Genomic DNA, 15,447 nt, shown 5'->3' with positions numbered 1-15,447 from the left:
TAATATGATCACTGTTCTTGAGCTAATTCTTATACTATAGGTATGAGTAGATGTGTAAATAGAAATAGATACACACATATCCACATACATACATATGTATATACATACATACATACAAGCATTCACACATTGATGACAACTTCTAGCTGTAAGACTGTACAAATAAAAAGGATTTATGTTTAAAAGTGTAAATGCAAAGAATAGAGAAATGGCTGAGTGGGTGCAAAGCTTGATGCACAAGTGGGGATCCTCAGCACCCATGTCAAACACAGGTCTGATGACAGGAACCTGTAACCTCAACACTGGTGATGTGGAGCGAGGCATAGCCATATTCTTACTGGCCACCCATCTACTCTATGTCAAAATATAGTATGGAGATCTATTGAAAAAGACACCCAACATTGACCTTTAACCTCTTCATACAACACAGATAACTCTATAATATTCTTAATGCTGAAGCAGATTTTGCTCCAATAATTCCTTCTACATTTGTCTTTTGCCATAAAAAAAGCTGGATAGCTGTGGAAAATTTGTTTTAAGCCTTAGGAAAGGTAACTTCTTATAAAGGCCATACCATGGACAATAAAATCAGGGAGAAAAAAGCAGTTGCAAAAGGAGAACACTATAAAGAAAGCTAAGGTTGGAAATCAATGGTAGGGACCTTCCCTAGGATGCATAAAGTCCTAGGTTCTATTGTTAAGGCTGTGGGGGAGGGTTGGTAAATTTATATTGATTCACAGCTGACATAATCATGCACATAATGATGAAAACCCTATAAAATATGTTAAAATTAATTTCACCAAAACTACAGCAAATAGGTCAATAGGTAAAAATCTATTGTATTCCTAATCATTAATAATTAAAAACTGAATACTATTCATACTATTCAAATACATGCAGATATGAAATTAATACAGTGCATATAAGACATGCATAGATGTAATATGTGAGAAAAGAATAAATAAAAGGGGAAAGATATATACAAAATTACTATAGAATAAATACAAAATCCATGAATTAATATGACTATAAAATTTGTAGAGAAATGGTACATGAAGTTGAGTTTTGGTGCAGTTGTTAGGTAGCTATTTTGTGTTTTACTTTCCTGGGATTAATGGACTTGTCTCATATACAAAAATGCCTTTTTAGAAAAGTTTTGATATTGAAAGTTCCCGTAAGTTAATCTATTGATTTTTTTTTAGGTGGGCATTTTTTTTCTGGGCATATTTCAAATAAATTGATATTTCCCCAGACAAACTATGCACTCACTTAACAACTACTAATACTAAATTATAAATAAGAAACCCATCTATATGTTGTGCAAGACAAGAATTCTGGTTTCATAAACTTTTGTCCACCTTAGAACTTAAAAATTGCTATGATCACCTAACAGCTACTTCTGCTATGCTTTATAAAATCAGAATGTTTCTTTTAATACCCAGCATGGAGAACAAACTCTTTGATTGGAAATTCTATTGAAAGTAGCAGAAAAGATAAGCATAACTCAATATTTCCATTTTCTGTCTGGTATTGGCTCTGTGCCACCAAGATAAATAAGATTACAAGATTACATTCACAGCTTTCTAATCACTAAACTGTTGTGAGCTAGGACAAGTTTCTGAACAGACATCTTCCACAGCTGCCTCTGCATGGCACTAGCATCATATTTCACCAACCTCTTTGTGTTCTCTGTATAATAATTTAGTTGTTTTCTGTAGAGCAAATGATTACAAAAGTTGTAGTTTCTGGACTTTCTTGCCATCTTAAAATAACTAGATTAAAGATTTCTACCACTTGGTTCCATTGTGGTAGTTTGAATGAGAACTGCACCCAGGATCAGGCTCATATATTTAAATGATTGGTCCCTAGTAAGTGGAACTGTTTGGGAAGAATTAAGAGGTGTGGCCTTGTTAGAGGAGATTTGACCTTGCTGGAGGAGCTGTGTCTCTGGGGATAGGCCCAAACCAGGCCCCCCTCCCCTCCACTCTCTCCTAGCTGTTGATCAGGATGTAAAGCCCTCAGCTACTGTTCCATCACCAAGCCTATTTGCTTTCCACCATGGTGATCATGGACTAATGGACTAACCCTCTAAAACTGTAAAGAGGGCCTCATATAAATGCTTTATTTTATATGACTTGCGATGGTCACAGTGTCTTTCACAGCAATAAAACAGTAACTAACACCATCATATTAAAATTAAAACATAGTAACATTTAAAAGACTTATTTACAGTGCTAGAGAGATGACTCGGTGGTTAAGAGCATGTATTGTTTTTGCAGAGAGACCAATAATTGGTTCCCAACAACAACAACAACATATACATGTGTGTATGTATGCATCATACAGTCATATACCATACAGTCATATACATAAAAGGAAAAGGATTAGTAGATCCTTACAGAAGACTTATTTAAAAGAGTAATAAATCCACAAAATTTAAACATTCAACCCTAAAATCAGAAAGCACTCTGATATAAATGCATTAATATATCTTTCTTGCATGCAAAAGGAAATCATATTATATTTATTAAATAGTGAGACTGTGAGAAGGACTTCCCTTTCTTTAAGAAATAAAGAATAGTCTTATAAATAGAGAATATATAGGAAATATCATAAATTTTCATGATGTCTCAGGGTTTTTTTAGGGAGTGGTCCATGAGATAGAGTTTCTTTGTGTATTCCTGACTATCCTACAACTTACCCTATAGACTAGGCTGGCCTCTTTTAAAAAAAAAAAAGTGGATTCAATTAGGAGAAAAATTATTTGGTAAATGGCATTTATTAAAAGTTTAGCAAGTGAGTACATTTTAATCTCACAAAATTATATCTACTCATGTCTTCAAATTCATACAATAATTTGATCTTGCTTAAAATATTAAATTAGTGGTAAATGATAAAATTTATGAAAATTTAGTATCTCTTCCAGAATCCAACGTTTACTAAGAGTGTGAGACTAACAGACTATGGCTAGAGAATGAAAATATAGTCAGGCAACCCTTTTCCATGTCTATAAGCTGCTAAGTTGACTTAAAAAATGCCCATGCCTGTACCTTGACAACTCGGGCCTTGGCTTAGAGAGCCATAGGGTGGCCTCTGAAAGATCCACCTGTCTCTGCCTCCTGAATATTGGAATTTAAAGATGTTCACCACCACGTATCTGTTTAGAGTCTTCTTTTTCTTTTTATAAATGATTTATTTATTTATTTTATTTATATGAGTACACTGTATCTGTCTTCAGACACACCAGAAGAGGGCATCAGATCCCTTTACAGATGGTTGTGAGCCACCATGTGGCTGCTGGGAATTGAACTCAGGACCTCTGGAAGAGCCATCAGTGTTCTTAACCATTGAGCTATTTCTCCAGTCCCTAGTCTCTCCTTCTTAAGGCCACTTTTCTCCAAATATCTGACTAAATGTTATATACATTATAAAAAACTCTAGAATTAAACCTAATTCTTTGACTTGTAGGAGGAATATTCAAATATTTTGATTTAATTGCTTAGTCTTATTTAATTACTCACTATGAAAAATGCAATTTGATTAAATAGATTATTACTTCCTTATAAATGATGGTTTGCTCTCTATATCCATTTGTAACCAATGCTAGATTTTTGTGACTAAATGATCAATTAAAGAATTAATTATAGTAGAAACCTGCTTCATTTGTAGAATTTGCCTTTGATTGTCTTCCATTAGCAAATAACAAGGGATTCAAGAGTCCCATTTCAACAAAGTGGCAGGCACCATCCTGCCTTTTGGTTAAAGGCCAGCAGAAGCTGCTAAAGGAATAAAGGACAATTGGACCTGCACAAATTATGAAGGTAAATATCCTCAAGCATTCATGCATAAAATGAGAATCTGGATTCCTAAAATTAAAGGAGCCTATGTGACAGACATCACAGTCAAGATGTCTCTCCAATACCCCTTAAGATTTTCTTCTCTTAAAAATCCCAAACTAATTTTGTAATAAAGATTTAGCTAAGTGTCTGGGTGATTCATTTATAATGTTAATTAACAAGAGTATATTTTGGAAAATGACTTTCAATCCGTGTTTGCTACGTTAAATAAGGGGATGAAATGATAGAATGATTACATTTTAAAAAGAAAATCATTAGATGATAGGGCCAAATCAACCAACCAAGTGGCTGTAAATTGAGCGTCAACTCTATAGTCCCTGTAGTAGATAGAAAATAATCTTAAGATTATCTCCTAGGCTCTCTTATAAATTATGGGTAGAAGTTTATTTGGTAAAATCATTTTGAAAAGTAATTTGGCAAAAGCAGATACCTATCATTCAGACACTGAAAGTTCACCTATTTAAATGCCACCTGGAGAAGTAATTACACAACAGTTTGTGACTTTGTAGAGGAATACATTTTAATTGTAGAAGCTACAAAGTTGGCAGGCAAGCAATGAAGCCATTTATGTATTGAGAAAACACAGAGAGAAAACCAAGTAGGAATGGTACGAATGGATAGAGAGCCACATGTTCCAAACATCCTGACAAGTTTAATTCTGCTGTTCCTGCCTCAAGGATAACATAGACTAACAGAGTGAAGCTTCTGGAGTAGTGCAGAAGGTAAGGTGAAAGAGAGAAAAAGAAATAGACAAATACACAGCTACTTAAGGAAAAACCTACTAGGCTTCAATGGTGGAGTAGTGAAAAGAGTCAGGGAGGAAGGTAGAAAAGCTTTACATTCCAGATGCATCACAAAACTTCCCTAGGAGAGGTAGACAGTTTGTGGATTGAGATTCATAATAGCCTTATTATAGGTAAAAAGAAAGTGCCATTTAAAATGGGTGGGCTCTTTCACTTAAGGAAGAAAACTGAGGGAATGTAAAATTTGCAGAATTTGAATCTAGGTCCTTGTGAATAAATACCCTAGATAGTTTTAATAAAATGTTGTTAAATGATGACACAAGTAAAATGGCCAATCATAGGGAGGAATTATGGAAGGGATAAAGGTAAACAGAAGGTATTGGATTCCTGGAGCTGGAATTATGGGGGGTTGGAGAGAATTTAACAGCCTAACCAATGAAATACACCCCCACCTTTTTTGATATACTTTGATTCCTCTGTTTTAACATGTATGGAATAATCTTAGGATCAGATCATAATCCCAGAACGCTTTAAACCTTGTCCTAATCACATTTACAAACTTACCTTGGACAGTTCACTTCTGTGTGACTCACATAAACATTCACACATAAGGAAAGACTAAGCATTATATCATCCAAAATCTTTAGGTATAGGAATGAAACAATCATGACAATAAATAGATACGATACAGAGTGAGACAAGATAATTTACATGGATATATCACACAAGTGGTTAATATTTAGAATATATAATGAGTTCTAAAATTCAGTAGAACAAAATCAATTAACCCAGATAAAAATTGAGCATATTTGTAATCCAGGAACTTGAGGGGCAAAAAGGAGAATATCACATGATCTTGAGGTTAGCCTGGGCTACAGAATGAGATCCTGTAGCGAGATATAAGGTATAAGATGCAAAACACATGAAACTGAAGAAGAACGACCTTTGGGGACACTTTGCTCCTTCTTAGAATTGGAAACAATCACCCATGGAAGGAGTTACAGAGACAAAGTTTGGAGCTGAGACAAAAGGATGGACCATCTAGAGACTGTCATATCCAGGGATCCATCCCATAATTAGCCTCCAAACAATGACACCATGGCATACACTACCAAGCCTTTGTTGCAAGGACCGTGATATAGCTGTCCCTTGTGTGACTAGGCCGGGGCCTAGCAAACATAGAAGTGGATGCTCACAGTCAACTATTGGATGGATCACAGGGCCCCCAATGGAGGAGCTAGAGAAAATATCCAAGGAGCTAAAGAGATCTGCAACCCTATTGGTGGAACAACATTATGAACTAACCAGTACCCCAGAGCTCTTGACTCTAGCTGCATATGTATCAAAAGATGGCCTAGTCAGCCATCAATGGAAAGAGAGGCCCATTGGTCAGGCAAACTTTATATGCCCCAGTACAGGGGAACGCCAGGGCCAAAAAATGGGAATGGGTGGATAGGGGAGTCGGGGGGGAGGGTGTGGGGGACTTTTGGGATAGCATTGGAAATGTAATTGAGGAAAATACATAATAAAAAAAAAAAGAAACAAGGGGGGGGGGAGCTGGGATATGACCTAGTGGATAAGAGTGCTTGCTATGAAAGCTCAGGGACCTTGTTTCAGATCCTAGGCACCCAAAAAATGCCAAGAATGACTTTGCATGCCTATAACTCACAAACTGAGAAATGTAGTCAGAAGGATGCAAGAAACACAGTGACCAGCCTTACCCAAAAGTTGAACTTCAGGTTCAGCAAGAGACCCTGTCTCAAAAAATACATGGAGATAATAAAGAAGGCACCCAAGGCCCTCCTTTATCCTCTGCATGCATGCTCATGAACACGGACACACACACACACACACACACACACACACACACACACATACACACACACACACCTAAGCATGCACCTATGCACGCACGCATGCACGTATGCATGCATGCGCAAAACAGTAAGTTCTTGCAATGATACAGAGAAAAGGGCAGCAGGTGGAACATTGTTGGGTAGAGTGCAAGTTAAACCAGCCATTATGGAATGTATGGGCATTCCTCAATTATTAAAAGTAGACCTATTATCTGATTCGGCAGTCTCAATACTGAGTATATAACAGAAGCAAATTAAATCTGTATGTGACATCTATGCATCAGTGGTCACTGCAGCATGGTTCACAATACAGAATACAATGAACCTAAGTGTCCATTCCTAGATAATGAAAAAAGAAGCAATGCACATATACACTGAATATTATCCATTCATATAAAAGAACAAACACAGGTCCTTACAACAACATGGGAGGAATGTAATTTGTTATGTTATGTGAAAAAAGTAAGGCACATTAAGACACATACTAAAAATCTCCCCTACACAGTCTATAAATAAGATCAGAGAATTTGCTAATCAAAGAGTAATTTCCAGAGGTTGCAGAAAGTACATAGGGAAACTGAATAGACATTTTAAAACACCACACAGCAGTATATTTATGTATATGCTTTATGTGTCAATTATAAATAAATATAACATTTTGCTGTTGTAGTGCTTTTATTTTTATTGTTATACTTTACATATGTTATATCCTTACTGAAACCTCCCATACCTCCACTCCCCCCACCCCTCCAATATACCCTCTCCCCTAGATCTTTAGAAAAAAAATTAGCAGGCCTCCCAGGGCTATCAACCTAATAGGATATAACAAATTGCAATAAGACTAGGCACAACCTTTCAAATTAAGGCTTCAGAAGGCAAGTCGGTAGGATGAAAAGTGTCCCAAGGGGAGGCAAAGAGTCAGAGACACCTCCCCCAACACTTTTGGGAATCCTATAAAAACCCCAAGCTAAGCAACCACAGAGTTTATGCAGAGGGAACCTAGCACAAATCCATGCAGGTCCCATGACTGCCACTTCAGTCTTTGTGAGCCCATATCAGCTCAGGTTAGTTGATTCTGTATGCTGTGTTCTCCTCTGCCTCCCAGAATCCTACTCTTGCTATTCAGGGTCCCCCTGCCTTCCTCTAGTGTTCAGAGAATATAATTTTTAAAAAGTAAAAATAGCACTATTTCCTTAACAAATGTCATTGCTAAAAAAGTTTGCCTAGTTTATGTGTAGATATGTTTCCTGATTATTAGCATCTAATTAATGATTCAAAGAATTAAAGTAGCAAAAGTGTTTAACACATTAATTACTCAGGATAGAGGCAGTAATAGTTAGAGATTAAAATACAAAATAAGAAATGTTCATGGAGGGCTGGAGAGATGGCTCAGCAATTAAGAGTGCTGACTGCTCTCCCGAAGTTCCTGAGTTCAAATTCCAGTAACCACATGGTGGCTCACAACCATCTGTAATGAGATCTGACACCTCTCCTTGTGTGTCTGAAGACAACTACAGTGTACTTAGATATAATAAATAAAAATAAAAAAGAAATGTTCATGGAATAACTGATTAAAATAGTGAAAATCTTGAATTTTAAAAATATATCTTACAAAAGTAGGAAGACAGTGGAGGGTGTATTGTGTAATTCAAACACTCAGAAGTCTGGAGAAGAAGGGTTGCAAGATGGAGGGAAGATTGGGCTAAGTAGAAAGATCCTGCCTTAACAAGAAAACAAGAAGTTGAATGCATAAATTGTGGTCTGCAGAAATATAAATTGTATTTATAGAAGCTACTTAAAATTAATGTTTTTAAACTAGACTTTTCATACTCTAAGATAAAGATTTTGTAACTTAAAACTAAAATTAAATTGCACAAAGTATGAGCCCATACTTAAACTATTTTTAAAAACTATGTCTATAAAAGGGGAAATCACCAAAGGTAATAGAAGGTATTTCTAGACTGCTAGTAGAATTGTAGTCAGATTTTTCTTTGTTCCATTATATTTTTTCTTATTTTCTAGTTTCCCAATGTTGATCAAATATCACTTGTCATAGACAAAACAGTCAGCAAAAACTCTTTAAATAGGGAGCATATAATTATTGCCTCCAAATAATGATAATATAATAAAGAGAACAAAAAATTCTATAAAATAAAATGATCAAGCACAGACTAGTCTAAAAAATGCTAAATATTACATTTGTTCAAAGAAAGGTAGAATCATCAATTGCTGTGGTATTATGGAGAAACAAGAACGCTCCATTAAAGCAGGAAATTGTATTAATTTTATTGATAATTGTCTAACAGAGAGAGAAAGAGAGAGAGAGAGAGAGAGAGAGAGAGAGAGAGAGAGAGAGAGAGAGAGAGATGTGTGCAGGGATAGTGTTGTGGGCATATTACCTGAATAGAACAGTATAAATACAACTCTTTTGTTATTAGGAGTTCAATATGCATCTGCTGAAAATGTAACATGCTATTTTGTTAGAACTGAGCAAAGGCTGATAAGCAAGAAAGAGAACCAAAATATCTATCCTGTAGTGTGTTTTAGAAAACCTTTCATGTGGTACAATGGAAAGAGTATACTGTAAAAAGTAATGTACAAGAAAGCTGAATCACAGGAAATATCATGACATGCCTTTAAAGCCATGTAGAGAATGAAGGAGCAGACTTAGCAAGTTGTAGATGAGGGTGTAGCTAACTGCAGAAGGACTTGTTTAGCATGTTCAAGATTCTGGGGTTCAATTCCCAGCATCTCCCTTACCCTCTCCCCAAAGCCCCCAAAACAAGAGACCCCACCACAGCAAATATGTGTGTTTATTCAGTGATATTTAACTACAATTTGAGATATTGTTATGAATTATAATTTCCAACATATAGAAAGCTTCTAATAGATTGATGTCAGAAGCAAATATTTATATGTATGTATTGTTCCATTTAGGTACATTGCCTACAGCTCTGTGTGTGTGTGTGTGTGTGTGTGTGTGTGTGTGTGTGTGTGTGTGTGTGTGTGATAGGATTATAGATAAAACTAAGATAGTATGCATTTCCTAGGCTTGTCTGCTGAAAAGGGCTATAAAATGACAGTTCAATCAGAATGAGCATGCCAAGCATCCACACCTTGGTTTCTAAATACCTCTATTTTGTTAAAAGAATAGACTCATTGGTGAACTGGCTCATTCCTAAATTAGAAGAAGGAAAGGAGATGACCATTTTATGATGCTAGTAATAGAGGAAATGCTCAAAGCTGATGGAAACACATTGAAGGATATAGAAACAGCTGTGAATAGACTCCTGGTCTGTATATATTTATAATAATTTCAGTAAATACTTGTAATAAAATAATAATTTATTATAAATAAAAATAAAGAAAATATTTATTTTTGTTACATATCGAATAAATAATTATATAGTAAATTTAAAACAGTGAAAATGTATTATAGTAAAATTTGATATTTTATGTAGAAATTTTTTGAAAATTGAAAGCACCTTTGGCAAATTTAACTACAACAATCACTAATGCCAGAAACATTAACAGATGCTAGAATTTCTGAAGAAACTATCATGAGATATAGATTATTTGGCTTCCTAGACTCTCTCCCAATATCACCCTGTACAGTCTAATAAGATCAGCTTATTTATAAAGGAAAGAAAACGACTTTGTAGTGGACAAATTTGGCAGACACTATTCTAACCAATTTGTCAAGGGTAATTCAAGGTAAAAAGAGTATCATATCTTGCAAACAGCAAGAGTCAAGTAAAAACACGGAAAATTATGCACTGTTAAAAAAATAATACGATGGGTACATACAGAAATATATACATAATACTGTAGACACAGAGCTGGGGGTGGGGGTATATTGTAAAGATTTCGGATAGTGGGTGCAATGTCCTGAATTTGATTATTAAAACTACAAAATAATATATATATAAAGATAGATAGATGGTTGAGTGAACAAAACAACATATGAAGGTGTAGGAAAGTTAGTAAAAAACAACAAAGTGAATTGATCATTTTTGACAAGACTGTACCACCATATATTTCCTATTTATGACAACAGGCATATTTCTGGACATTTCTGCATACTTCAAACTAACTGAGGAAGCTTAAAAGAAACATAGGTCAATTATTTTCATGGAAAAATCATCTATCAGAAGTTGTAGGTGTTTTATAAATCTAAATTTTATTGAGATTACATAAAATCATTTAACCTGTGATTGCTTTTAGATTGCATTTAAACTATCTCAGTCTGCATAGACATAGAGATCAAATTAATCTTTAAAAAGTAAATTTATTTACATTATGCTATACTACTTTACATAAAATAAGCAGTAATAGAAGCAAACCCCATTATCACCAACACTGCATCTTCTGTGTCTAAAAAAATGTAATATAGATTCATATATATGTTAACATAGCATAATTCTATAGATTACATGCAAAGGAGACAATATAAGGGACTTAGGGGCAAACTCTGAATTTGAAATTCACAACCTATGTGATTTTTAGCAAGTTGCTTAACCTCTGTTTTATAGTTTTCTCATCTAGTAAGTAGCTTTTAATGCGCGCGCGCGCGCGCACACACACACACACACACACACACACACAAATACATTAGTACTCTCTTAAGAAAACAAATCACAGAGCAAATTCAGTACACTTGGAACCTTGGGTTCAATCCCTAGCATCACATAAAGGACTAAATATCAAAATTTGTCTTACTATCCTAACATAGTACTTAGCACATAATAAACACTGAACAATGTAAACACAAACAATAATGAAAGCAAGATGAGCATTTTTTCTATAGAATAGAACATTTCATAGAAAAAAAATGGCCAAAAGCCTTGCTATTACCCTTGACAAGTTCTTATAAATGGTCACAAGGTACACAGTATGGTTTAAATTGTAGAAATAATACTATAACTTCCAAGAAAAACAAAAATAACTTACAAACATTTGTATGGTAGAAGTAGTATAATTCTCCATATTATTTATAGACATATCATTAAATCTACAAGCTTATCTCTTTGACAGAGTTTGTATAGCCATAGTCACCTTAACATTTAAAAATATGATTTTTTTCTATCACTAAAAATGATCCTTACAGACTAAAGTTACCCTGTTTTCTTGCTGCTGACCATTCAATACCTGGGTTATTGTATTCTACCTAATAAACATTCTACCTTAAAAAGAAAGTTCACATATTTTTGTTATCTAAATTTGGCATGACTCCAGAGATAGTAAAGTCATATAACTATGAAAAAGTAAATTAATTTAAGAAGTAATGTTCTTCCTGATATAAAAGCCTCAATATTAGAAGACATTGGTGAAAAACTAAGCCAAGTACAGCCAAGTTTCACTCTGGAGAAGGTGACCAATACCCCCAGCACAAGTATGGAGAGCAGATACCATTCATATTTTTGAGATGATTAAAACTTTCATTTAACTAGGGCATTTATTTGTGAGGAAGGAACAACAAACCCCTAGATTTAAAAGAGGAACAAAATTCTAACCATAGGAAAGTGTGAACTAAAAAGTCCTTTCAAAACTGTATAGGAGGGGGAAATCCCAATTACTTCACAAACACTTGTTACTTTAAGAATACGAAAGTAAGCTTGCACATAAGTTTTGTCAATAAAAAAAAATCTTATTTTTAATATAAATGAATTTCAACTGGCATGCAGTGTTGTTATACACACAAGTATAAATGGTAACTAAGAGGAAGGATTGCTTCAGAAGTCATCCACAAAGTTTTTGCCCATAGGGCAAATGCTATAAACAAAAGGCACTAAGATGAGCTTCAAATGAACTATTTTCTATAGCCCAATTATAATTTATTCTAACCATCTTTAGCCATATTGACTGCGGAAACCATACCCCATCAAAAATGCTCTGCACCAAAAGAACATTATTAAGTCGTATATCTACTTTGATGGAGGAAAATGATGGTATGCATAACTAAAACATTTTAGATGTGCAAGTTTTCCCACAGATTTTCTATCATAATTATGTTGTGATTACAATAACATCAAAGTTACTTTTTGTAACAGCAGTATACACAGTTTTTCTAGCATATACAGAGGGCAATGTGATCTGAGGTGTGCTGAGTCCAAAAGGAAGCTAACTTTGATGTAGACCCAGATGTCTGTAATATTGTAGCTGCGTCTAAAGGATTGATAGTCACTCCACCATGTGAAGGCCTAAGCTATGATGCCATATTTAAGTGGTTTTAAACATCCATTCTGTGTACTCAAATATAATACTTAAATAATTTGTCACACATTTAGTTGTTCACAGTTTATATGAAATTAAGTAGGGTAGACTTCAAACTGGAGAATATTTTCTGCAGCAAAGCCCTTCATTCCTTTGCATTTACCTCTTATCTCCAGAAGGAGAGTGGGTGTTGGGACTACCCAGATTTCCTGCTCAGGAACAGGCTGTGGTATCCAGTCTACATTCCTAAAGGCAAGTGGAACTTTTTGCTCTGTCATTTCGTGTGAGCATCCTCCCCCACTCTTCTAACCCATAGAGCTCATTCCCATTGGAAAACTGAGACTTCTTGTCCTTTAAATGGGTGAAAGGCAAACTCTCAAGTTGTTCAGGTGCCTTTATGAGTTTAAAAAGTGCAAGCCAACAGAAACCCATAACTTTTTTTTTTTAATGTGCAAAACTCCTGAAGCATAAGACTATGTATGCTTCTTTACTTCGTCCTGGTTGATAGGTTATTTTATCTTTTGTAAAAGAATGATGTCAACAGGTCAGAAAACAGGGCAGAACTTTACAAACCTGGGGTGGGGGGTGGGTTCATGTGGCTTAAGAAAAGAGCATATGCCAAGAGAAGAACTCCATCAAGGCTATTACCACACTGACCACAGTTCAATTTTAGAGGAACCAAATTTTAAACTATAAACCAAGGTTAAATCGTGCTTGGGCTGGGTCCAAGTAGTGAAAGAAGCTAGCTGGTAGACAGCTACCCTGGGTGGGGGATAGAGAGGAAGAAAAGTTTTAAATATCCTCCAGAGCCCAGTGACCCATTAATGTGCCTCCCACACCCTCTGCCCACTCTTGCCCCAGAAGAGGTAGCTACAGAGAAGTAAGCGGCCCTGTTTTTAAACACTTGGAATTTTCCCTCAGACCAGAGTTGGGAATTATATTTCTTTCTACTTAAAGCCAATTTTGACTTCCCTGGCCAAGGTCAAAGAGTAGGGAAGGTAAAGGCTCCAGTGGTTTCTGTTGGAGCGAGCAGTGATGGGGCGGGAGGGAGGACTTACCGCAGCCTCTGCGGGCTGCCCCCACAGACACAGGGCCAGTAAGAACCAGCCGGCAGCCAGGCACACTCCACGCACTTGCATTCTTCTCTGGCTCCCGCAGCTCCGTCAGCACCCGCAGGGAATCCCAGGTCCCTTCAGACCGATTGACATAATCTTGAAGGGTTATTGAGAAGAGAGCTAGAAAGGGGACAGTGAGTGTCCCGGTTATGCTGGTGCACTTGGGGGAAGAGATTTATAAGAGGGAAGCGATTAAAATAAGAGAGAGAGAGGGAGAGCAAGAACAAGAAAAGAAAGCTGTTCTTCCCTCCCCCCTCCCCTCCCCAAAGCCGATCTCTCAGGAGCACTTTGCCTTCTGTTGGGACTTGCAAACTTTCCTCACTCAACGTCCTACAAATCTACTTTCCTCGCTCTCTTCCCTGCACCGCCCCCTCCCCGCTGGCGCTGGGGAATTTGCGTATCACTCCGCCAGTGCTTCCCACTGCACCGGCAACCTGCGAGGGAGTGACGCTCAGTTATTTGAGGGAGGGAAACTTCAAGACAAGTTGACTGAACCCCACAAGTCCAACCAAAAAGATTTCTCGTTTGTTCATTGGCAGCTTCTCTTAACAGTACTCTTGCCTGCCAGTCCAGCTTTCCCTCAGATGTCTGCATCAAAGCCATTGACAAACAGACCTGAGCTGGGACTATTTTTTCCAGCGGATGGATTTCAGAGTGTGGTGCTTTTTATTGTTAATCATTAGAAACAAAGTTTTCGCCTCTGCTCCATGGGCTGCTGGCCTTTGCCTTTCAAGTGTTGGTAGGACAGTTTCTATATACAAACAGAAAATGAGAAAATATTAGATATACGTATATAAAGTAAGACAATGAACATATGTATTTGTGAATACCTAATGTATGTAACAACATATGCCATATAGGATGCATTAAGTAGGTTAATAATGTTAAAAGGTTAAATGTTATTGTAACTTACTTACTGTTTCTATTTACATGTATTGAGTACCATAAATAATATTTGTCACTTATATCAAGCTAAGGTAAAAGGTAGTGGCTGCCATCATTCTATTTCAGAAGGACCTGTGGCAAGCAATTATATAACATTAGCATAATTCCTTACAACTAAAACAAGCATCTCATTTAAAATGTCTATATGGAGTCAATAGTAGTTGAATTTGTGTCTCCTAGATGAAGTAGGCATGCATATCGCTTTGATAACTTGTAGACACTTTTAAGAACCAAAAGACCAAAAATATACACGATGTGGACTCCTTGGAGTGTCTTTCAGGAATTTGCTAAAGAATTCTTCTGAACATTTCTATTCTCAGTCTGGGATAAACTGCATTCTTTATATTTTGAATCCGTTTTATAAGGACCAATTCCTCCTCAGTTTTACTGGGTTTAGAGATTAGGCTTACAACTCCAGAGATTCCCTCCTCATCTTTCTAAAAGTTTAGTGAAAAAATAGGAAGTTAGAATAAGAGTCTGCACACTTGGGCCCTTGTGCAAGGTCTCTTTCAGGACTATCTGCCTATGTAGTAGTAGTGCACCCAAGTCTATTTTACTTTATGGAAATATATAATGCCTACTTGCATAGATTCTTGTGTATAGGTCTCTAGAGACCTGTGCATGAAACTTTGGAACGGTTATGTGCAGAGGTGCTTGAAATTGAGAAAGAGAAGCAGCTTCCCAAGGTAGGGGGAGGTGATTGACAGCAGGCAGCCCC

General features: G+C 36.2%; 1 protein-coding gene across 5 annotated transcripts in view; it reads right to left on the bottom strand.

Annotated features, from left to right (window-relative positions):
* The window catches only part of Col4a5 (collagen, type IV, alpha 5), a 213,867-nt gene extending 199,694 nt beyond the window's left edge, over positions 1-14,173 (bottom strand). For 3 of the 5 annotated variants that reach the window (XM_006528696.3, XM_006528697.4, XM_017318372.2), the window contains exon 1: positions 13,728-14,173. In XM_006528696.3, coding sequence (XP_006528759.1) covers positions 13,728-13,808 — 81 coding nt within the window. In that variant the 5' untranslated portion in view covers positions 13,809-14,173. The remainder of the gene's footprint in view (positions 1-13,727) is intronic. The other 2 variants (NM_007736.4, NM_001163155.1) reach the window with 2 other exon arrangements.
* Positions 14,174-15,447: the final 1,274 nt, after the last annotated feature.

This window comes from Mus musculus, chromosome X, assembly GCF_000001635.26.
Source record: "Mus musculus strain C57BL/6J chromosome X, GRCm38.p6 C57BL/6J".
NCBI lineage: Eukaryota > Metazoa > Chordata > Mammalia > Rodentia > Muridae > Mus > Mus musculus.
This window is presented reverse-complemented; position numbering and strand designations above follow the sequence as displayed.